The sequence below is a fragment of the Lissotriton vulgaris genome, chromosome 7, assembly GCF_964263255.1.
Source record: "Lissotriton vulgaris chromosome 7, aLisVul1.2, whole genome shotgun sequence".
In the NCBI taxonomy this organism is placed as follows: domain Eukaryota; kingdom Metazoa; phylum Chordata; class Amphibia; order Caudata; family Salamandridae; genus Lissotriton; species Lissotriton vulgaris.
Window position 1 is genome coordinate 79,739,092 of NC_141695.1, and position 25,726 is coordinate 79,764,817.

The window sequence follows — 25,726 nt, forward strand, 5'->3', positions numbered from 1 at the left end:
TTCCCAAGCATACCCCAAAGCCGGTTCTGGTAAGTTCTTCCCCTTTAGCTGGTCTTGGCTCCAAACTGTCTACGATGACAAAAAGTCAGTGCAGACCTAGTGTCATACTCTTTTCAGTGTACTGCAGTCAGTGCCCATTGAGAGTGTAATCAGGGCAATATAAAGCTCCCCCTGAGCCATCCTATCAGGTAGATCCTCTCCCCTACTGCTTAGGTATCCTTTGTAAGTAATACACAACCCACATAAGCAGAGTCATATGACCCAGGACATTCTCTGAAAGGAACAGCTAGTTTGAGTAGAAAAATGTCAGTTGGATGATTAAAGACTCCACCTTTGTAGCTGCTTTCATGGAATGGAGCCTTTCTCTCTGACAATAAATCCGTGTGTAGGGTTAGTAAAAATCAAGCTCTATCTTTTCAGTGACCTTACATACTGTTTTATTCAGAGAGTTGTGCTGAAAACTCTTCTTTCATTTCTACAAAAGCTTCTCTGGTTTTTATTATAAACATTCCCTCCCTTTGTCGGCATTTTTGAAAATGCTCGTGTCAGATATACTAAAGTTTTTTGCATTCCCAACTGGTCGATTCCCAGAATCGGGTCGTTTGTGACGATAACAATGCATTTTGTTAGGTATATAGGAAACCTAAACTGTCATTCTCTAACTCATTACTAAATAACATTTTGAATTAGGACTATATTCCAATTTGGTATGTGGAATGGATGTGTGTAGGACGTCCCTTCTAAATACCAAGTTGGAATGGTATGTATGAATGTTTTGCAACCGAATTCCGGTAACAAAATATAATTCTGTACCGACTACACTGCTTGTAGTGGAAGCAAAATGGGTCCATATTGGAAACCCTTACCTTATGTGAATTTTAAAAAAAATTGTGTAAGAGGAGGCACCGGTCCATGGAACAGCTGTGTCTTCTTGAACAAACAGAAGAGCCAAAGAAACATTGCTTTTTAAATGTAGTCCTGTGTTCTTTAAATGGAGTTGGATGTCCTAAAGCGAAACAATATGGTTTATTAAAAAGCAATCACAGACATGCTGATGCTGACACCAGCATGCCACAGTTCTTTAAATAGCTGTGATTCTTAGTGGATTGCAATCAGCACTCATTTATATTTATAAGGTTCATCAAATTCGGACCCACTACAGATCAGTAATCTGCAAACTTACCTATTAGTACAAATGTTGGTTTGCAAATTACCACCTGGATGCAAAAATACTGGTTGCAAATGGTGACCAGTATTGTGAAACCAGTTGTATGTACATCCGACCCCTACCTCTTTGGTGGAGATATCCCTTTATCATTTCAATCAATCAATCAATCATTGCATTTATATAGCGCACTACTTACCCGGAGGGTCTCAAGGCGCTGGGGGGGGGGGGGGATCTGCTACTGCTCGAACAACCAGGTCTTGAGCTGCTTCCTGAAGGCGAGGTGGTCCTGGGTCAGGCAGAGGTGGGTGGGGAGGGAGTTCCATGTCTTGGCGGCGAGGTAGGAGAAGGACCGCCCCCCCTGTGGTGGCTCTACGGATGCGGGGGACGGCGGCGAGGGCGTGGCTGGTCGATCGAAGCTGGCGTTTGGGAGTGTAGAAGTTGAGGCGGCTGTTGAGGTATCCTGGGCCTTGGCTGTGTAGGGCTTTGTGTGCGTGGGTGAGGAGACGGAAGGTGATTCTCTTGTTGACCGGGAGCCAATGCAGATCCCTCAGGTGTCCGGAGATGTGGCTGCGACGGGGGATGTCCAGGATGAGTCGTGCTGAGGCGTTCTGGATCCGCTGGAGTCTCTTCTGGAGTTTGGCGGTGGTTCCGGCGTAGAGGGTGTTGCCGTAGTCCAGACGGCTGGTGACAAGGGCCTGGGTGACCGTCTTCCTGGTCTCGGTGGGGATCCACCGGAAGATCTTACGTAGCATGCGCAGGATGTTGAAGCACGACGAGGAGACCGCGTTGACTTGTCTGGTCATGGAGAGGGAGGAGTCCAGGATGAAGCCCAGGTTGCGTGCGTGGTCTGTTGGTTTGGGTAAGCTGCCTAGGGCGGGGGCCACCAGGAGTCGTCCCAAGTGACGGGTGAGGATCCCAGGATGAGGACTTCCGTCTTATCTGAGTTCAGTTTCAGGCGGCTGTTCTTCATCCATTCGGCTACCTCTTTCATCCCTTCGTGAAGGTTGGCTCTGGCGGTGGCGGGGTCGTTGGTAAGGGAGAGGATCAGCTGGGTGTCGTCGGCGTAGGAGATGATGTTGAGGTGGTGCTGGCGTGCGATGTCTGCGAGGGGGCTCATGTAGATGTTGAAGAGGGTTGGACTGAGAGAGGAGCCTTGAGGGACGCCGCAGATGACTTTGGTGGCTTCAGATCTGAACGGAGGGAGGCGGACCCTCTGTGTCCTTCCGGCGAGGAAGGAGATGATCCACTCCAGTGCCTTCTCCTGGACTCCGACGTTGCTGAGGCGTTGTACTAGGGTACGATGGCAGACAGTGTCGAAGGCCGCGGAGAGGTCGAGGAGGATGAGGGCCGCTGTTTCTCCGTTGTCGAGCTGCGCTCGGATGTCATTGGTGACTACGATCAGGGCGGTCTCGGTGCTGTGGTTGGCCCGGAAGCCAGAATGCGAGGGGTCGAGGGATCCGTTCGTCTCGAGGAAGGCGGCCAGCTGCTTGTTGACTGTCTTCTCGATGACTTTAGCAGGAAACGGGAGCAGCGAGATGGGGCGGTAGTTTTTGAGGTCGGTGGGGTCAGCCGATGGCTTCTTGAGTAGAGCGCTGAGTTCGGCGTGCTTCCAGCTCTCCGGGAAGGTAGCGGTGTCGAAGGAGGTGTTGATGATGTCCCGCAGGTGGGGTGCAATGACAGCGTCGGCCTTGTTGAAGACGTGGTGGGGGCAGGGGTCGGTCGGAGATCCGGAGTGGATGAAGTTCATCGTGCGGACGGTGTCTTCGGTGCTGATCGGTGTCCAGGCGCGGAGGGTGGTGGGGGGGGCGGTGGTTCGGTCGCGGTGTTCGTCGGTTGAGTGCTGAAGCTGTTGTGTATGTCCGCGATCTTGTTCTGGAAGTAGGAGGCGAGGGAGTTGCAGAGGTCTTGTGAAGGGGTGATGTCGTTGTTTCCGGCGTTGGGAATTAATCAAGTAAATGGAAGTTATAGTTAGACAAATCAATGGAATTAAAGGAAATTGTCACATTTCTTTAATAATGGCAGTACCCCAGTGACACATTCCCTGATATCTAAGCAGTTAAGACGTAAGTCTCTTTTTATGATATTTGTAAAAGTGTGACATGGAAGTCTCTTGAATATTTTCACTAAACATTGATGCTTGGATTCACATGGTGGGACGGATGCTCACTTGGCCAAGCTAAATTGGAGAAACTATTTGCCATGTGTCTTATCTGTACTACATAATGGATCCTCTCAATTTAAGCAGTGGAATAAAGAGGTATGCATGTTATTCTATTCTCATGTTCAAGACATTTAATCAAGATCCTCTATTGCAAAAAGGAATGCCACTTATTTTTAATATTAGTTCTTTGTTATAGCAAACTTCATTGAAAAAAACACTCATCTCCACCTTGAAAGCTGGAACAACAAGGCTTACTTTTCATAGGAAATCACGAATGTACCATTCTTGTAGATCTGTAGGAACACTGCATTTTCAGGCTGTGAAAACTGTATTTTGTGTAATTTTAGTGTGAATTTCTACTTTTCTTGGTAAATATGTATTTTGATTATCTATAAACTTCTATGTATGTAAGCAGGGTGGTTGAAGGGGAATGTATAGTAGATGGAGATAGTTCTAAGGCATAATGGATAAAGACAGCGTATTAAAAAAAATGTGTTATTGAGTTATAGTGGAATTTTTTTTACCCATACTGTATAAGAGTAGAACTCATTAAGCAATAGCTTAGAGCTAACATATTCACAATTGTATGTATTACTTGAATGTGCAGGGGATTGGCCTGCATCTAGTATGGTTTAGCCGAGAATTCTTGAAAAAGTATAATGTTCTTGGTTTGCACTGTATAAGTATCAGTGAAATGATGGAACTGTGGGTATGGTCAGGCTAGCTTACTTTACATTTCTTTTGTGCCACACTCTGTTATCATTTTGGGGAAATGTGTGTGATATTGGTTTGTGACCATGACATGGAAGTGTAGGCAATAATCATAATGTTCGGTGAGAATTCTCTTTATTCAACATACATGCTAAGCCGAGGGTTTGGATGATTACTTCTTTAATGATTGGGAAAATAATGATTTTGTGTCCCTCAAATTGAACAAACTGAATAGATAATGATCGATATATATTCAAGAAATATTTGATATCAGGGTTAGAAATTGAAATCAGGTAATATTTGTTGAAAATAATAGAATTGTTCCCTAATTGCTGGAAATTAAAAACATTTCAAGCTGGCTTCACATGCTGACCTCATATTTCTTCTTTTCTTTTTACTCTGAGTATTGATAATATATGGAATACATTTTTTATAATAAGATGATAATATCATATTTATCATAAACTCAGTTTAATGCTATAATATGTACCAATCAACAATAATCCCAATCAAAATAATTTTTCTTAGAAAACTGTCTGATAGTTAAATTGTGCAGACACCAAAAACCCACAATTTGATATCTCTTTATTGTGAAATAATTTGCAAACTGCATTTGTTTTCAGGACTGTCATGGGCTTGGGCAATTTACTCCAGTATGTGATACTGAACAGAACTATGTGCTTCTTTCTTTGTATGAAAATGCCACAACTACAACCATGAGGTTCAGCCGCAAGTTCAGAACATGTGACCCCTTTGATGTCGATATCACAGTAAGTGGTGATGGTGTGGGTGTGTAATGCTGACCCATCTCATTCGTAATCATTTCCGCTTGTGATTTACACCAGGTGTACTATGATGAATATGAATATTCTCTTCTATGATCTGGCTCATATATTTTTATGAAATCAATTATCAAAGCATTCTCATACAATTTATTTAAAGCTATCCCTGTACTTTGAGAGATGAAATCGCAATAGTGTGTCAAATTGATTTTGAGGATGAGGCTATGGTGTCAGTGAGAATATGGTTGGTAAACAAACATGCACATTATATCTTTCTTCCTGGAAGAGATTATAGTAAAAGTAATTGAAGTTTTCAGCCATGTAATAATAGGCCAAATATTTTGTTTACTTTTACAGTATAGTAATGAGAGCAATAAAAGCATGAGTAAATGCCAATGATGGTCTCTTAACTAAGCCATGTGAAAGTATTAACATGCTTTTTAACTTATCTTTAATACAAGACAAGTATGTAATGATTTGTGTTGATAGTCTAGGATGCAATTTCAATTTGAGGATCATTATTTCTCATACTTTATTGTGAACTTGCCAGGGAGTGTTGGACACCTGGCCAGATGGGTCGACCTAAGTTCTGGAGAATCTGATTCATGCCCGGGTTTTTTTGGATATCTACATAATGGAAATGTATGTTTGAATACATTTATGTACTCGATATTTGTCCTGTAAACTTGTCATCCCTCCTGCCTTCTTGCATCTATATTGGACAGACTTTCACAAAATATTATTTTCTTTTCTTTAGTAGCAGATTTAAGTTTTGGCCAAATCTCTCTTTAGCTGCAAGACCGAGATTTATGGCATTTTAATTAAATTGATTCAGATATATTTCTCAAACAATTACAATAAATTGAGATCATAGTCTAATCACTTACTAGCTATAGTATCTTCTGTATCTGACATATCTGTCAAAGTTCAGGGATTTTCAATATCTCTCCTTTTTAGTCTTTATTAAAACATTGTTCCATTGGCATGTCTTATACGGTCTGGTAACCGTATTCAAGGCTGGAGATGGTCAGGCTCAGAAGAAGACAAAATCACCCTCTATGCAGATGATGTCTTGCTCTTTTTAGCTGAACTGGTCGAGTCCGGCCCGCACAGCCTCTGGGCACTGCACCTCTTCGGTAACCATGGGCGGAGAGCTCCGCTCTGCCCGCAGAGTGAGTGGAGATTTGCCTTCTCTGAGTTCTGAGGAGAATGCAAATCTCCGCACACTCCGGGCGGAGCGTAGTTGAAAAGCCTCTGCCACCCACCCGCCCTATTAACAATTGCTTAAAACTTTTAAAAAACAACTTTAAAGTAAATATAAACACCTTACCTTAGCTGCGGCGTGCCCGGGCTGCGCTCTTCCCCTTCATCGTGTTCTCTGGGAAAACTGCGCATGCGCGCTCACCTGCGCATGCTCATTTCTTGCGAAACTGAGAAAAACCTCCTAAAATAGTGAAATTCAAACAATTCCATGCAGGATTCAATTAATGTCTGCAAGAAGCTAATGAACTTCTCTTTTGGAACAAGGTGGCGATACACCAAAATAGCATCAAATGTAATAGTGTTTCTAAATTTGAAGTTGGAAATGAGTGCTTCTCCAGCCAACTAAGAGGCCGGTTGGAACGTAGCCTTATGGTGGTTGCAAAAGACTGCAATCCCACCCACGTCTAAGTGCTGTGGGCTTTCTTCAGTTTCTCAATGTATTCTTCTTTCTAAATGTAGCTCATTCTAGGCTGGTAAATGCTTCAAAAGAAGGAAGGGGATAATCTTCCTAATACCTGACCCTGTGATCCTAGCTGGGCACCCCAGTTGCCAAGCAGCTTTCAAATCGATAGAAAAAAGGATCAATTGTTCATGATATTACTCTACTCTACGCAGTGTCATGTATGGTAGTTCTGTATGACTGTACACACACGCTGGAAAATCCACAATTGTGAACACCCAGCCATTGAGCAAACTATGCATGGTACAGTGTAATGTTGTTGTCACACATTTTGCTGTCAAGATCTATGAGAAGGAAAAACAGTTTGTGTCATCAAAGTATACATTAAAGTCAATAAACTGTATTTGCATCACTATCCTATCTAATGTCAAGTAATATTGTTGTACTCACATAGGGAGAAGTATAAATTGTTAGTGTTATTAGGATATATTTCTTTACTGGGTGTCAATATCATGGGATTCATTGACCAAATGTGTCGTTATCATGGATTAAATTAATTATTAGTTTAGTAAAATGCTATGTTTAGAGCACCATACACCACTCTGCTGTATTCTGCTGCTGAATAGACCATTGTGGACTTCATGGTCTTAGACAGTTGCATTACAAAGGGCTGCGGTAACTATAGTCCATATACAGGCATACTTAATACTCATGTCGAAATTCTGAAGGCAAAACCATTGGAGGAGCCTCCAACCTCCAAGCACTATATTCCTAAATAAAATTTTATGTACAGATTAAGGCTGCCCCCATGAAGGACTCTAAATTAATTCAAATTAATCCATTTTTCTTTTACCCCAAGCAAAATTCAAAAGTGGGCTACTGTCTGGGATGCAGATTAAAGGGGTCCAGACCTGTGTTCACGCTCACATGCTTGTTAAATTAGCAGGATGTGCTATTGAAAAGTGTGATGACCTGCAAAACACCATTTAAACGAATACAATTGATAAGCAAAGGAGTCCTTCTGGCTCCCAGTTCCAAGACAATAACTCAATAATCAAAGTGGGATAGATTAAGGAGCCACACATCTACTACTGCTCATAGATAGTGCTGCTACATGTACAGTTATATGTACGGTTTTGAACCTGGACCTCTCTGCAGAGTCACCCCCAATTGTGTTGCCTCTTTCCCTTCATTTTTGCCCAAATTCGCTTTTTTTGGCCTTAGGACTCCTAACCAGTGCTAAAGTGCTTGTGCTCCCCTAAACATGGTAAAATTGGTTTGCTTCTGATTGCCATATTTAATTTACACTTATTCAGCTACGAACTAAAAGATCTCCTTAAAACATGTCCCATGTCTGTCATTACAACCTGAATTCAATTTTATACGGCCAATTCACCTTGGCAATATAACCCCATTGCCAAGCCTTTAACATAGGGCAGGATGTCCTGTAATTGAAAGATTGGCCATAAAGCTTTACGTTTTACATGTCTGGTAGTGAAAAATTCCTATGTTCATTTTCATTACTGTGAGGCCTACCTGTCCAATAGAATAACATTGGGATTGACTTTCTTTATCATGATGAGCGGGGCTGTCGCATCGCCTCCCCAGGGTCTCAGGAGCAACGCATCGCTTGTTTTCCACCGCACCAGATTCTGCTTTTGGAACTTTGTCGCAACTAAAGGTACTGTGTCTGAAACAAGACGCAACTGTGAACTTTTCACGCAACTGTGGAATATTTTATCGCAACCTATAGAACTTTTTATTGCAACCTTAAGAACTCTTTTAAAACCATATTCTTGAACTTCTTATGTTGGATTTTTGTCGTTTTGGTCTTGAGTAGATTAGATTAAATACTTTATTTTTCTAAACTGTTGTGCAGTCAGTTTGTGGTGTTTTCACTGTGTTACTGTGAGTGTTGGTACAAATACTTTACAAATTGCCTTCTGATTAGCCTTGACTGCTCGTGCTAAGCTACCTAGAGGGTTAGCAGGGGTTATCCCAGAGGGTTTCCTCCTTACCCTGACTAGAATCAAGGGTCCCTATTCGGACAGTGGTACCTACCTCTGTCAACTAGAGACCCCCAGTTTTAACATTTATCCATCATCAGCAGGGCACCATAGTGAATACTCATCAGAGTGAACATTCCATAAACAGATGCTGCCCCTCTTAGGCATATGCAGGTCACCTTTGCAATGTGCAGGGTGCCATCCTTGGTAATCAGCCCATCTTATAGGTGAACATCAGGCTTTGGGCAGAACCCTTACTACTGAGCGTAATCCGCGGTGTGCAAAGGAAAGTGGATGACTCATCCTGGTAGTCATCCAAAGTCCCAGGTGCTGGTATTCCCAAGTAGGGGGAGTTGTGATCCCTTTGACCCCCCTACCAACATGAGGCCTCAAATTAGCCCCTAACATCCAGTAATAGGGCAGCTGCCAGTGACCATCCGGCACAGCTGCAACAAGATCAAAAAGAAAATGCTGAGCCCTTCACAACCCCAAGCAAGGGGGCGGGAGGAGCAACTAACCCTGTCTCCTTCAGTAGAGAATGCCCCCAATGTGGTATATAGGAATGCCCCTGCCCGGGATCCTGTGGCGCAGTGGTGGCGAGGCTAGGCAGCTAAACGGTGCTCCTCGCTCCTACTCCTCGGGCCTCTCCTCTCTGGCCGCTTATTTCATGGGATGCAGTCCCATTTGGCCCCACCCACAACCAGGCTTGGCGCCTTGCACTGCCTGGTTTCTGGTGGCTCTACTAACCCCACCTCTGTCAACCCCAACAGCTCCCTGCAAGGCAGGAGCAGGACCCAGAGCAAAGTCTCTGGTGGCTTTGCTTTTGAAAGATGGCCCCGCCCACAACCAGGCTTCTCTTCTGTCTGGCTTCTGGTTGCTTCGCAGGCTTCCTGCTAGACAGCCTATCCTTTCATTTTACCAGGGAAATCCCCATGCGGGATTCCATGCTGCTTGTGCGCTTACTCACAGCTCGGGCCAGGTAGCGGAGCCCCTGCTGCAGAACAAAATGTTTGGCAACAGAGGAGAGTGCAGCGCTGCCCCCCCTGCTGTAGGGCATAAAGCGCTCCTCTCGTCCAGCACTGAGTAAGCCACCTCCTTGGGCACTTGACCTCACAGCACTCTTAAGGCACGCTATGCCCCGTCGAAAAGATAAAACGCTCCTTCAGTACTTGACCACAAGAGCAGTTGGAGAGAACTTGAGGGCTATGGTTTGCCACACACAGGGGCTTAGAACCAGGGCACAGACAAGCCAGCACACAGGGTCCCACAGCAGACGGAAAGTTCTTTCAGCCCCCAGGCGGGCAGCAGGTTAGTCCCATGCAGTGTCTCCTCTTCAGTTTGAAGTAAGCTTTGTTCACCTGGGGTCACAGCTCCATGTCCTTGTTCTCCCATGGCACAGAGCGCTGAGCTCATTCCAAGCCAGTTCTGGGGAGCACTTTGCAAGTGCACAAGATACTCGATTGTCAGTGTCAGCCTTGGCCCCAGACACACCACAGGGAATTGAGCCATCATTGTTCCGGGCAGACCAGGCCTATTTATGTGCAAGGCAAATCTCCTCCTCCACTCTATATGTATCCCAGACCTATTCAGCCCAGCCCGACACATTCAGACTTACTGGAACCACTGCACATTCTCAGCCCCTGTCACTCCAAAGCCAGATAGTCAATACACAACAGGCAGGCACAAAGACACATAGCACACAGAAATGCCTACTTCTAAAAGTGGCATTTCTAAAATAGTAATAATAAATCCACGAACACCAATAAGCTGCATTTATCACCACTATTCCAAACATACCACACTTGATTTCGCTACCCCTCTCATCAGAAATTACCAGGACATGCCACTCAGTTAAGGCATATGTTGTACCTTTTACCTACACCACACCATGCCCATAGCTTTAGCTAGGACCTACCTTAGGGTTGACTGATATGTAGTAAAAGGGGAGTAACAGACGTAGCAACCCCTTTATGTGCCATGTAATAGCAGCAGTAAACTGCACATGCAGGTCCTGCAGTGGCAAAGGCCTGAGACAGGTTTGAAAGGCTACTTTCGTGGGAGGTGCAAGCAGCACTGCAAGTCAACCAGTAGCATTTAATTTACTGGCCCTGGTTATATCGGATACCACTGTACAAGGGACGGACAGGTAAATGAAATATGCCAAACACGTGTAGACCAAGTTTACCATCGAGAGCACATGCACTTTAGCACTGAACAGCAGTTATAAAGAGCTCAGAGTCATAAAACCACCAACAACAGGTCAGAAAAAAACAGGAGTAAGGCTAAATGTTCTGGGATGACCCTGAAAAAAGGGCCAAGTCCAACACTCTGTCTAATGCAGAAAGGCATGACTTGATCATAAGGGTATAGTATATGATGGGTACGTGCTTCTTGGTCACATTATTGCCTTGTTTTTTTTTTAGCTTGCTTCCTCATGAACAAAGGATGATGACTAGATATCTGGTTTATTTGAGACCACAATGACACGTCTAAGTGATCCTTTTGTCTTATGAGCACCTTGAAATATGACATATAACTCTGATGCCATTTGTAGCAGTCAATATGTTGGTCACCATACTTCGAATCGGCACACATTTCATGTTTCTGAGTTTATGTCACAGTAAACAGAACATCTCTGGATGTTATGGTGCATTGCCACCGTTGTGGCTGATTTGCCTCTTAATCAGAGTTTGCAATTCACTCTGAGCCATATCAAGTTGGCAGGAAGTTTCAATTACTGTATTGTAAATGATCAAAGGAATAATGGGGCAAATGTATCTTCACTGTATTTTGCGAGTCCTTAATGGCGAATTTTACCGATTCGCTAGTAAGGACGCGCAAAATGCAATGTATGTAAGTTTCGCAATAATATTTGCGATTCTTACATATTCCTTAATTGCGAATCACAAATCGCGATCCGCAATTAAGGAATACCTTCCCATTCATTCCTATGGGTCTAGAGGCCCATAGGAATGAATAGGAGACATTCGCAATTTGTGAGTACCCAATTGGTACTCCCGAATTGCGAATGCAATTTCAAGGATACAAGGGTGACAAAAGTTTTTCTAGGAAATCGCAAATTACCACCAACTTGAAGTTGGTGGTTATTTGCGATTTCTTAAGGCCAGATGGCAAAATTGTGGGTGCTTGCAAATTTGCATTTGAGGAATCACAATTTGCGATTCCTTATTTTATGATGGCCTTTTAGGATGATACAGCCCAAAAGGCTTTTTCCTGTTCGCAAATGGGCAGATTCTGCAAATTGTCCCGTTTCAGAACGGGAAAACCCTTGATATATCCGGCCAAATATGTTTTAAATGTATTATTACTAAGGGTGGGCGTAGTTCACGACGTATCGCTACGCGAAGCTACGCAAAGCTACGCAAAGTGCACTTCGCACTACGCGAACTTCACATAGCACTACGCGAGCTGCATAGTAGCATGTTCGCACTGTGCAAGATGCGTTTTCAATGATTGCACAGTGCGGACATGCATCTGACACTGTGCAATCATTGAAACGGCATCTTGCATAGTGCGAGCTGTAGTTTTCTGCTGCTCGAGTAGATTTTTACTCGAGCAGCAGCTTTCTCAACGCGAACTGGTAGTTTCTCATCGCAGGCGGTTACGAGCATGCACAACCACTCGCAATGAGAAACCTGACCTACCCGCGTTGAGAATCTCGCCGGGATGTCATTTTGCTTGCTCGCGGTCGCGAACATGACGTTGAGGACCACGAACAAGCAAAAAATGACCGCTGCACTACGTTACGCTGCACTACGCATGTTCGCACTGTGCTACGTGCAGCTCGCGTAGTGCGAAGTTGCGCAAACTTCGCAAACTATGCGAGCGTAGCGTAGAGCTTCGCCCAGGATTAATTATTACCACATTATAAGGGACAGCCATGAACAAATGATCAGCAGTAAATGTCAAACACAAGCTAAAGTACTTAGTTACTTTAAGTCACTTTACAACAACTCAATCAATAGCTTTTTCGTTCTGTACCAAATAGCAGATATATTCACTGTCATTACTATATCATCTGCAATGGAAAACACATGCAGCCTCCTATCTGCACCAGGCTACAAATATGAAGAGACATCCAAATTCTGTCAGTGTGAAAAGTGAAAGAAGTGATGCAGATAATTTGCCATGGTGCCCTTGCAGTGAATTTTCCGTCTTTGTGGTATAAGGCTTACCTCACGCGGTCAATTTGATTACACAGCACAATTTCACAATCTTTGCAGCCATCTGTATCAGATCAACTACTGTAATGGTATTTATGGAGGCCAACCAACCAGGTGCAGTACCAGAATAGTATTTAAAGATTTTCGTCTGACATAACTAGTGAGCCCTAAATATATTCTAGACAAATATTATCCAATTGGAGTTAATCATAGAAAATCTACACCCAATTGGACAATATTTTTTTAATGATGTTTAAGACGCAAAATGTATATTGAATGATATTTCTGTGTACAATAGTCTGACAAAATGCCCTATCCAGAAAACAACAGCAATGAAATATCAATCTGTGCACCTTCTACCCAAGGCAGCACAAAGCTGAACGATAGATGTCCTTTTAAACACAATACCCCTATACCAACAATATGACTACGGTTAGCTTGACACAACATTTCTGTAGTTTTTTGCTTCGTTTTACAAAGTTCAAATGTCCTTGTGGAAGGCTGGGCATTCACTAGGCACCTCATTTTGTAGTTGTCCATTAAACATCTGCTATACAGTGAAAAAACAACAAATGTTCTAATATGATGTTTTAAATGGGTTGCCTCCATTTTTTGTGTTGGCAATAAATTCGGCGTTTGCCGCCCCCGAGGCAAATGCAGGCAAAAGATAGAGTGGGGTGGAGTCACTGTCGTAACACAACTTGAGGGGGGCCTCCCTGCAAGGCATGTGAAAGGGCCCCCTCCGAGCTCCATTAGGAGGCCTCCAGCCACAGTGCTGTGCACAGGGGTCCCCCTGGAGCATGGGGGCCCCCTCGCACTGTGGGGGCCTGTGTTACGCCCCTGGGTGGAGTGGAGACACCACCAAAACATTGTGCCGCCCATGGCAGACCGCCCCCCTGCTACCTCACTGTAACTTTCTGTACAACAAACTATTCAACTCACAACACAGAACCAGTTCCATCATGTCTCAAAGGTGCCTGAGTGGTTGTTAGGGAGCAGAACTGTGCCATATTTTAGTAGACATGGCACATTCCCGCTTTCTCCATTTGACGCAACGCAGCCCAGCAACTTCACTTGCTGCCTTGAGTACCAACATAGTGCATCTGGCCCATGCTATGTTATATTACTGTCCCTTTGTCCAGATTTGGATAACTATGTAAAGGCCACCGTCAAGAATCACTAAGACCAAACGCTGTACCTTGTTTTGTTAAAAGCCGTTACTAACTCACTCATGGCTGCAGAAAGTACAATGCTCGGAAATATGTGTTTCCACCACTTTAGTATCCACATGAAATAATATATTCAAAACAAGAAAATTAAGTTTGGCTAAATTAGCCATCTCTCTTTTCCCCCTCTGCAGACAGACACCCAGCGCATCATTGCAGCCTATGGGACTTCTGACTCCCTGGGGTACCATGGGCCGAACCAGCGCTTCTTGGCATCCGTCCAGTTACTGCCAGCAACACCGGTCTCCGATGCTCCTCCGCATCCGTCCTTCATCCATGACATCAAAATGGCCAATGTGAGCATCCTATTCATATGGTGTTGATGGAAATATGTATATGGATCTGTGCCACCAACATTACGTCTGGGAGAGGGGGTCTTTCTTGAGCTGGGATTGTTGTACATTGGTGTTTAATGGAGTTTTAGGATTCTCTGCAGCCATGAAGCATGGTATTTATTCCAAACAGCAGCAAGGAGATGAGATCGACAGATGTCAGTCAGAATCATGACAGCAAAGGTTTGTAATTTGGGCGTAGTTGCAATCAAAGGAAATGCACAAGGTGGTTGTCTACCAGGTAAATATATCATTTTGCTTGTGAAACTGTCAACATCAAGTGTTGCTAACCTGTTGGCTTTTCAGTGGTGGTTTGTAGCATCTTACAATGTGTATCAACACGCAAACATCTATGTTGTGCACATTTTTGCATGCATTGATACCCATGACCACAATCTTACAGACCATTCCAAGAAGACTGATGTTTGCACACGTGCATGCATTGCGGCCTAAGCTATGCATCGTGATGCATGCATAAGCATTTGTGCCCCCAGTGGGCATCTTGCAGACTATTCCAATGTAAGCACCCTGTGTGAGCATCTAATGAGTCATGATGTGCTGATGGCCATTTTTATGACTCTGCTTAAGGGAGTCTAAGCTGTCTGTAGGCAAACTGATGAGTCATGATGTGCCGATGGCCATTTTTATGACTCAGCTCTAGAGAGCCTGAGCTGTCTGTAGGCAAACCAACAGTTTCCAATTGGTTACCCATATTTAGTGAGGGGCTTGCTCTTGTTTTGATGGCTTTTTTCTGTATTCTTATGTTTTTAACACGTAGCAGCATTTCACATTTCACAGTGGGTAAGTTATATCTATCCATTGTTGAAATGGGTGAGGATCCTACAGTAGTGGTGGGGCCCACCTCCTAACCTCCATACGAGTCCTTGTCACTACTTAAGAAGTCCACAGAGGATAATTAACTAGTGTCTCCCATTCATCCTTGCCATGGCTGTATTTTTGGTCCCAGAAGGTCTTTTGCTTCTGCTTCTACCCTCCAGGGTGGCCTACCCTCTCGAGGTCGGGGTTGTGCCCGGAGCACCCCATTTGTACAAATTCTGCTACCTCAACTCCCGCATCAAAATCCTGACTATCCTTGGATCCTGCCAGTCGGGGCTATGGTGGGAGGTCAGCTGTTGAATTCCATCCCTGCCTGGGAGTCTTCAGATCAGTGGACCCTATTGATTGTATCGGAAGGCTACTCATTTTTGTTTAGCTCCCTCCCCAAGGACGCTTTTCTTGTCACCCCTCTGCCTTCAGCATCAAGAAAAAGGGAGACTCTGTTGGCCGGTGCGCAGGACCTCCTCTCAAAAGGGGTAATTTGTCTGGTTTCACCTTCTCAGATTGGCTAGGGTGTTTATTTCATCCTGTTTCTGGTGAGGAAGGTGTCTGGTAACTTCCGGCCAGTATTGGATTTGATGCGGGTTAATTCTTCTATTGCGCATCCAAAATGTAAAATGCTCTTTGCAGGAGATCCTCCCGCTACTGGTTCAGGGGAGGTGGTGGCTTCCCTGTATCGCCTGGATGCCAATCTCCATGGCCCATCCACCCGTATTCTTAGCGTTTCCTCTGGTTTTGCATGGGGGACGCCACTTCCAGTTCCAGGTACTTCTTTTTGGTTTGTCTTCTGTCCCACGGGTCTTAACGAAGGTTTTGGCCCCCATGTTTGAGATCCTACACAGGGAACGGATTAGGGTTTTTCCATACATAGTTGACTGGCTGATCTAAGGGGTCTCTTCAAGTCCAGAGGAACTGCGAGGGCCTGTTCCCCCATGGATTCCTGATCAACCTCAAGAAATATCACCTGGTGCCTTCTCAGGACGTGGGGTTCATCGGGGATCATCTGGACATGGTCCGGGGGATCGTTTTTTTACCAATGGAGAGGAGGACTACCTTATGGAGGGACCAGGGTTGTCTGCTGGCACAGGACTACGTCCCTGTCCGTCAGTGGTTGAGGGTACAGAGGTTGATGTTGGTGACTATCAATGTGCTGCCCTGGGTTCGCCTCCATTTATATGCCTTGGTGAACCGTCTTCTGTCCCAGTGTGGTCCCTGTTTGGAGAGCTACGATTTCCCAGTGGTTGTGTCCCTGTAGTTTCGTGCCTGTCTGGGTTGGTGGTTAGTGGAGTCCCATCTCTCCAAAGGTCTTACGGTCATGGTGTCCCCTTCCTGGGTGGTCACGACCGATGCCAGCCACCTGGGCTGGGGGGCAACCTTAGATTCGGAGTATGTTCAGGGTCAGTGGGATTGCCTGCAGGCGGGTTGCTCTTCCAACTTTCAGGAGTTGAAAACCATCCATCTGTCCTGTCCGGAGTTTGCCCCAGTTCTCCGGGGTCATCATGTTCTGGTCTGGATAGACAATCAGGTGGTGATGGGTTACATCAATCATCAGTGGGGTTGCAGGGTTCGCTCTCTTTGGCTCCTGGCTCAGAAGATCCTGTCTTGGGCAGAGGTGTCGGTCTTGTCCCTCAGGGTGATTTACCTCCCAAGCATGGAGAACGGTGTGGCAGATCACCTGAGCAAGGTGTTTCCACCAATGGCTGCCATTTCCCTGAGGCTTGCTGTTTTCTGTCAGCAGCAGGTCCCATTCGGGTGTCCGATGGTGGATTTGTAAACACACAAATTCAATGCTCCCCTACCTTGCTTCTGCACTCTTCCGCGTGCCCGGGGGCATGTCAGCCAGATGCATTGTTGTTCCGTTGGGGGATTTCCTGCTTTATGCCTTTTCCCCTCATTACCCTAATTCCGCATGTCCTGTGCAAGATTTGCCAGGAGGGGGCGTTGTTTCTGTTGGTGGTTCCCGGCTGGGTTTGCCATCCTTGGTATTCTCTTCTGAGGGAATTGGCTGCCCAGGATTGCTGGCTCATTCTGGATCTTCCTTGCCTCTAGCGGAGCCCACCGCTTCCGGTGGGGTGTTTGCATTGGCTTCATCTTCAGGCCTATTCTTGAGAGGGTGATCTTACTGGTGCAGGGTTGTTAACTGGAGGTGGTGGAATTGCTCACTGTTCCTGTTGTCCAACTACTCTTCATTCTTATTCCCGCCATTGGGGTTCCGTTTCTCTGTGGTGTGTGTCGAAGGGGGTTGACACTGGGCTTAGTGGGCGGCCTTGTGGGCTTTTCACAATCCAATGCGTGATGGTCTGGGTCCCTTGGTGGCCTATTAGTTCCGGAGTTGCTTTTTGCAGCATCCTCTGTATATTTGCTTAGCTCCTTCCTGAGATCTTCCGTTGGTGTTATTGGCCCTTAAGGGTGTTCCCTTTGAGCCCCTGGGTTTGGTGGATTTGAAGTTTCTAACCTCAAAGGTGATATTTTTGGTGGCTATTGTCTGGGCAAGTCGTATCGGGGAACTGGGCTCTTTTCTGCATTCTTGTCCATTCTTGCAGATCCTCCTGGATCGTCTCGTATTACTTCCTGACCCGAGATTCCTCCTCAAGGTCCCGTCAGTTGTCTACTGCTCCCTGGAGGTGGTGTTGCTATCTTTCCCTATGGTCACGAAGTCTGGAGTGGGGTCTTCCTACACGCTTTTGATGTACGTCGGGCTGTCTTGTTGTATTTGGAATGGACTGCACCTTTCTGTCGCTGTGACAGTTTTCTTATCATGTTTGGTCCTGTCCGGTCTGCTCAAAAGCCTTCTTTCTCCACCTTTAGTCGGTGGATCAAACAGGCTGTCTTGCCTTCCTATGACTCTGAGGGTTCAGAGGTGGCGCCCGGGTTCAGGGTTGGTTCACCACGGGTTGGTCTGTCTCGTAGACCTCTTTCAAGGATGTGTCTATCGAGGATATCTGTTGGGCCAAGACCTGGTGCCCCTGGCACATGTTCATGTATCACTAATGGGTGGTTTTGAATGGTCCTTCTATGGGTGTTTTTGCTGAGGATGTTCTCGGGGCTTGTTCTTCCAGCTTGTGATGTTTTCTGTCTGCTGTTGTATTGCCTGGGTTGTTTTTTTCCTATTGCCTGTGCTGTTTTGGTTTAAATCAGGGTATTTTACATCTACTACTTGTCATTGGTTTCTTGGGTGTGCCATGAAGCTGCTTGGCTTGGGTAAGTACTCACTTTGTTACTCATGTGGCAAGGAAGACTTACTAGGAAATAATGCCCCTGTTACTTACCAGTAATTTTCATTACACTGAGTATCGTCTTCCTCGCCACATGAGTTCCCATCTCTTCCCCCCTGTTGTGCTAACGGCTTCTTTGGTTCCTGGGGCTTGGCAGTTCATCAGGTAGTGGGATGGATCGACTCTCCTCATATAGTAAGTCAGGGGTGATGTGGGTCGGCCATGTTGGGGAGGGATGGGAGGCATGTGATGTTAACTTTCCTTTAGAGGGTTCTGGTGTGAATCTGAAGCTCACTTTGTTACTCGTGTGGCGAGGAAGACAATATTCAGAGCAATGAAGATTACCGGTAAGTAACTTGGGCATCCTTTCCTCTTCAGCTGTTCACACTGGAATTTATTTTTGTCTGTAGAGTTGACCTTTCCATTCTGTGTTTAGCAGGGCCCCAGTACATTGTTTAATTTTGATTGAATTATTATATCGCTGATTTAAGCTGTGCTATGCATTTCAAATGCCTGTCCTGCTGACTGATGTCGAATGTTGCAAGAGTGTCTTTATATTCATTTGTTTAAGTGTGATGAAACATTCTTTTTTCTTAAGAAGCTATACTGTTGATTTATTTTATATTAATTAAGATAATTTGGTTTTGGTTTGTAATGTATTGATGAAATCAGGCTCTGCATTAGTGTTTTTTTCCAATAGTTTCCACCAAAGTTTTGAAGACATATTTTCTTATTATTATCATAACCATATAAAACAAATAATTCTGCACTAATAAACAGTTAGGAATGTCAGCACTTTCTGTGATTCTGCTGTTTCTTTAGGTTTGCTGGGAGTTCTGACATTCTTAATGAAATTACTGATGTATTGAATTACAGAAGAGCTTCAACTATGAATATTATCCTACTTATTCAATATATCTATCAATACGTCCTCACGACTGATATATGGATATTAAAATGTTTATTTATTGCTTTCATGCCTTATATCCACTATCCATCTATCTACTTATCTATCTATCTATCTATCTATCTATCTATCTATCTATCTATCTATCTATCTATCGAAGTATCTATCATCCGTCTGTCCGTCCATCCATCAATGCATTCATACATCCATGTATTCATCCATACATCCATCTCTGTCCAGATTGATTATCTATTTGTCTGTCGATCTCATCATATTTGACTATCCCTTCTAACTCATTTTATCAAATTGTGCTATTGGTTTAGGTTTTGTAAGCCCCAAAAAGACGACAACCACTATCTTTGTCAGGGTAAGCCACAAAGGTTGCTAGATTCTTTGTTTAAACTTCAGGCAGCTTGTCACAAAAGAACTTAGGATTAATGCAGTGGCACTATGTAAAGTATTTATGCAGCCCCAAAACAGTAATAACGTGATAGTCCAACCGCTGATCCACCGCCTAAAATCCAGGCACTATTTGCCTATCCTGCCTACATACAGCCTACACCATCCCCCAAACAAGAGCGTGCCAGGAGACCCGTTTGCAGAATAGTAGAGAAGGGGGGTGGGGCCTCCAGTGAGTTGCCTTCTTTGGATTTTTTTTTCTTTTAAGGAAGAGAGCTGCATGGCCCGCCTTCCCTTTTTTGGGCCCCAGGGACCCCATACTCCGTGGCCCGATCCAGATCATCCTGGCCCTCTGCGGCCCTGTTCTGGCCTGGGCCCACAATGATGGCAAAGATCTCCAGTTGCGGCGGGCTAGTGGGCTCCTAGGGCATGGCCCAAAGAAACTTGCTCGAACCCTCTCCTCAAAGGTAGTAGCGTTGCTGTAATACGCCTTTCCCACACTCAGGAGGAAGGGACAAGGCTTCAGAGTAGGGGCAGGGGCGCTGACTCTGGAGCAGTGGGTTTGCAAAGAATCCATGCAGTAAACATAAGAATGGCGACACAGCCAGGCCAGCAGCAGGACATGAAGAACAAAATCGAAAACAAGAAACGAATAAAGACACCAACTTGCATCACTTTGGCAGTGTCTTTACTTCTGTGTCAGGTTTGGTGCGAGGTCTCCTCTCTTGTCTCTTCTGGATGTCTGGATCCAGTGGCTTTGCTAGGGGGGGCTGTGGGGGCCGTCCAACCCAGGCGGCACTATTTTTGGGGCGGCTGCGTGGCACTGGTGGCCCGTTGCTGTGGCCCTTACAATTTTTTTGGCCAGGGCTCGCTACAGATAAGGCTCGGCTTGCTCTCGTGGACGTTCGGGGACAAGCAGGGAAGGAATAGGACTCGGACAATGTCCTCTTCTTCTTTGTGCAGGCTGCTGCCCCCCCCCTCTTCCTAATATTTCCTCTCTTTCTGTCCTGCTCCTCACTTACTTAAAACCGTGACTTGAAGAAACGGTTCCCAACCTCTCTTTCCTTCTTTCATTTAGTTGCTTCCCTGTGAAATGGATCCAAAAAAGAAAATGCCCTTTTTCTGACATTTTTCTATTCCAAGGTGCAACGGGATGGAGTAAAATAGGTTTTGAATATGAAAAATAAATACATAACTAAATAAAGCAAGACCGAGTGATTGCACAATAGCCAGATTAGTTGTATTCACATCCAAATACATCAGCCTCACTTTACAGAGATTTCCAGTAAAGTGCTACTTTTGATTTCTCGTCTTTCTTTGAACAGCATTGTTGTCCCGAGGTGGGGAAGTGTACCATTCCTGGAGGTACTGCAATACCTGGTTATGGATGTGGTCTTGTTAAACCATACTGCTTACGTTTTGTAAGGATATAAGCAATGGACATTAAAACGGTTCCCTTAAGGGCCCTGTAGTCATGTCCTTAACTTTTAAGGTAAAACCATTCGCTGATTTCTGAATAGCGAGTGAGAGATTGTTAAGGTAACCATGTTGTTTCTGCTTACATTTCACATGCTTCACTTAATCTTGCATTCCCTTTGAGTGTTGGCTTTTACTTTTCTGGCAGCATATTACTCTTATCAAGTGCATAATTTGAATTGAGCCACATCCAAGTGTTTATAGCGGGCACAATTAGGTTGTAGCTGAAGGCAGTGCGAGTTTCTCTCAGTGGGGCAGTATGGTGTTCAGTGGAGGAGAGGGTGTGGCACTATGGCCAGAGCTGTCGAATTTGGAACTGGGGAACTGGGTTCAGCCTTCATGACCAGTCCACCAGACTATTCTACTGAGGGAGCATATTCCCATCCTAGACCTCAGAAGGCCCCAATAGACCTTAGAAGGCTTGATGTCTTAGCACAAGCAGGTGTACCCTAGTGGTGTCAATTGTGGGTTAACCTTGAAGGCATGTCCACCACAATCCATACTGAAGTTCATCTCAAGTCTTGCTGGCAGGCCTATGAAGCAGCACACCCTAGAGCAACAGGGATCCAGTCACTGTGACTCAGTCACTGAGGTCACATGAACCTTGAGCAGCTTAGGGTGGTACAAAAAATGAGACTGCACTGGGTACCTATTTCGGGTGGGTGTGTAGTGTTTGCAAGTATATTATTGTTTAAAAAAAACTTGCTGCCTCATTTATGGCCTCCAGCAATTTTCAGAAACAATAAAAATGTCATGATAACTTCGGTGATTAATGTTCTTCCTAGAGAGAGATTGGACTTTTGTCTAGTGGGAGTGTTGGATCCTGGAAAGGTAGCAGAGAGGGTTAATGTGCCTGCTGTAAAGAACATGTACCATGCAGGTCACAAAGTGCACTGCTTTAATTAGGGGGACCATGATGAATGGTCATTTAATGTCAGCTGTAGATGATGGATCCCTGAACTGTGTCATGTATTTGCATGTTTGCGTTGTGCTGAGGGAATTTCCAGGTAATTGTTCACAGAGCTCTCTGATGGATGTCACATGAGGTTTTTACGAGTCCCCAAGTAGATCATGCCGTCTGTGTGTTCGCCTTTGTACTGCCAGTCACTGGTGTATTCAACTGTGTAGCCTTGGACCGTGTCATGTGTGTGCATGTAACTTGCATAATTGAGGTAACTATTAGCAGCGATACTATGTGTCTCTCGGACCTCTTTCAAGTGCTCACCATCCTTTTTTCCCAGCACCCCCCCACAGGGGTGGCAATCTGAGGGATAGCCCCGGGCACCACAAGCTCTAGCTATGCCTCTGCCTGGATCAATTCTGCAAAAAGGAAGTGCGGTAAACAGTTGCAGCAGAGAGGCTTAGTTAATGATTAGCGGTACAAAAGGGGGTGATGATGGAGGGAGCATCTAAATCAATCAAACACTCACACCCAGTCAAAAGATCTGGGTTTAATCAATCACCGTTCTTTAGCCCACTCTGCCAGCCCAGTTCAGACATGGCTATATGCAAATCAGTCTGACCCTGTGCCTCATGGGAACAGTCCAGCCCGAACTGCCAAGCCATGTCTTCACAGGACCGGAAACAAGCTTCTGAGGACCGGTTTCTGGCATTCCAGCCGTCTTCAGGCCGGCTTGCTTGAATCCAGTGGCAAAGTGAGCAAGGGACTCACGTCTGAGCATACCCTGCCACACTTATGGCGGACAAAAGAGGTACAAAAGGGGCTGGTGATGGAGGGAGCATCTGAATCAATCAAACACTCCGACCCAGTCAAAAGATCTAGGTTTAATCCATCACCGTTCTTTAGCCCACTCTGCCACCCCAGTTCCAATATGGCTATATGCAAATCAGTCTGACCCTGTGCCTCATGGGAACAGTCCAGCCTGAACTGCCACGCCATGTCTTCCCTGGACTGGAAACAAGCTTCCGAGGACCGGTTTCTGGCGTTCCAGCCATCTTCAGCACGGCTTGCTTTAATCCAGTGGCAAAGTGAGCAAGGGACTCACGTCTGAGCATACCCTGCCCCACTTATGGCAGCCAAAAGCGGTACAAAAGGGGGTGGTGATGGACGGAGCATCTGAATCAATCAAACACTCACACCCAGTCAAAAGATCTGGGTTTAATCCATCACCGTTCTTTAGCCCACTCTGCCACCCCAGTTCAGACATGGCTATATGCAAATCAGTCTGACCCTGTGCCTCATGGGAACAGTCCAGCCCGAACTGCCAAGCCATGTCTTCCCTGGACCGGAAACAAGCTTCTGAGGACCGGTTTCTGGCAATCCAGCCGTCATCAGGCCCGCTTGCTTGAATCCAGTGGCAAAGTGAGCAAGGGACTCACGTCTGAGCATACCCTGCCACACAAATGGCAGCCAAAAGCGGTACAAAAGAGGGTGGTGATGAACGGAGCATCTGAATCAATCAAACACTCACACCCAGTCAAAAGATCTGGGTTTAATCCATCACCGTTCTTTAGCCCACTCTGCCACCCCAGTTCAGACATGGCTGTATGCAAATCAGTCTGACCCTGTGTAGTGTAGTTCCTATTTTCCCTATAGGCCCTGCGCATTGGAATAACATAAACAGCAGTGTAGACGTAGGACTGCGGTCTTCTAGGTCTCTACTGACTATGTTAGACTTAATTGGGTTTGTACCAGCTAGCTCAGAGGTCACTGAAAACTTTCTTGACTGAATAGGAAGTGATCAGCTTCCGTGGATCAGACAAGAAGGGATTCAGTTTTCCAACAACCGCATTAACATAACAACTTTGCTCCTCAGAATAAGAGTCAATCTCTAGAGTCATGTGAAACAATAGATAGCTATTTTACTCAGTCAGTTGTGCAGAATAACTTGCACCAGTTATGCAGAGAATAGAGAAACGGGCGTTTTCAATAAAAGGTATTATTTATAGAACAGTCTTCCTTCCCATACAAGAGAAATGAATTCCCACAATTGCAAGACTTGTTATTATAAAAAGTGCGTACAGTAAAAGGAGTATTGCGAAATAATACTGTAAAAGCATGGATATGGTTTCTTAGCCATAAGATAGTTAAAATGAATAAAATATATACATTCATATATACATTTGGCTAACGTCCTCAACTGGTGCTTCTAACTCCGCCTACCCCAGTGTAACTGACCTAAGCCTAATACGTGGGAGGGAGTAAGCAGTAGCAGTTTAAATTAAGTTGGTTTTGCCAAGAGTTTGCTTCAAGAATTCTCTCTAAGGGTTTAGTCAGCACCGTACCTCTGGAATAGAATGTTGGAGGTCTGGTATCTCCTCTCAGGACTCGATATTCCAGTTACCTGCAAGGGTAGGCTGGAAACGCCGGAGCTGGATTTTCTCGGCAGGAGAAAAGACAGCGTCTTTCTCAGCGTGTCAAGGAGGAGGAGGGGCAGCGTCTGTGGGCTTCTCGCATCTGCTGGGCTCTGCAAGGGACAGCTGTTCTGCTCCAGTATTCACCACCACTGTGTTTGCTTAAGGCAGCGTTGGTATTATTTATACCTGAAAGTTGCTGAGTTTGACGTAAGTTTTTGGACATAAGACGTCAATAAAGATGTCACTAAGAACTGGTCGTTCTTACAGTGCTTGCAAGAGTTCTATTACTAATCAAAACAAAGCAAGCGGGGATTTCCCAGGTTGCTGGGGGGTTTGAGCTGTCGAAAGAACTCGGTGTGTTATCTAGGAATCTAAGGAAGTGGCTTCTGCTGTGTCATGTACTGTAATGAGCTGCAGAGACGAGTTACTGAAATATGGCTCTGATCGTTTATGCCATTATAGGGATATCAATTGATTATAGCCATATAGGGGCATGAGGTCACAAGATTGATCGGGGTCCTAGATAGAACACAACACCTGTGCCTCATGGGAACGGTACAGCCCGAACTGCCAAGCCATGTCTTCCCTGGACCGTAAACAAGCTTCCGAGGACCGGTTTCTGGCATTTCAGCTGTCTTCAGCCCGGCTTGCTTGAATCCAGTGGCAAAGTGAGCAAGGGACTCACGTCTGAGCATACCCTGCGACACTTATGGCGGCCAAAAGCGGTACAAAAGGGGCTGGTGATGGACGGAGCATCTGAATCAATCAAACACTCACACCCAGTCAAAAGATCTGGGTTTAATCCATCACCGTTCTTGGGCCTACTCTGCCACCCCAGTTCCAACATGGATTTATGGAAATCAGTCTGACCCTGTGCCTCATGGGAACAGTCTAGCCTGAACTGCCAAGCCATGTCTTCCCTGGACTGGAAACAAGCTTCTGAGGACCGGTTTCTGGCATTCCAGCAGTCTTCAGGCCGGCTTGCTTGAATCCAGTGGCAAAGTGAGCAAGGGACTCACGTCTGAGCATACCCTGCCACACTTATGGCGGCCAAAAGCGATGCAAAAGGGGGTGGTGAAGGACGGAGCATCTGAATCAATCAAACACTCACACCCAGTCAAAATATCTGGGTTTAATCCATCATCGTTCTTTAGCCCACTCTGCCACCCCAGTTCTGACATGGCTAAATGCAACTCAGTCTGACCCTGTGCCTCATGGGAAAAGTCCAGCCCGAACTGCCAAGCCATGTCTTCCCTGGACCGGAAACAAGCTTCCGAGGACTAGTTTCTGGCATTCCAGCCATCTTCAGCCCGGCTTGCTTGAATCCAGTGGCAAAGTGAG

General features: G+C 45.4%; 1 protein-coding gene across 1 annotated transcript in view; it reads left to right on the plus strand.

Annotated features, from left to right (window-relative positions):
• Window positions 1–25,726, plus strand: part of LOC147700823 (putative DBH-like monooxygenase protein 2) — a 173,375-nt gene that overhangs the window by 20,407 nt on the left and 127,242 nt on the right. The window contains exons 2-3 of the mRNA XM_086929743.1: window positions 4,664–4,810; window positions 14,036–14,197. Of these exons, the coding sequence (XP_086785869.1) occupies window positions 4,664–4,810; window positions 14,036–14,197 (309 nt within the window). The remainder of the gene's footprint in view (window positions 1–4,663; window positions 4,811–14,035; window positions 14,198–25,726) is intronic.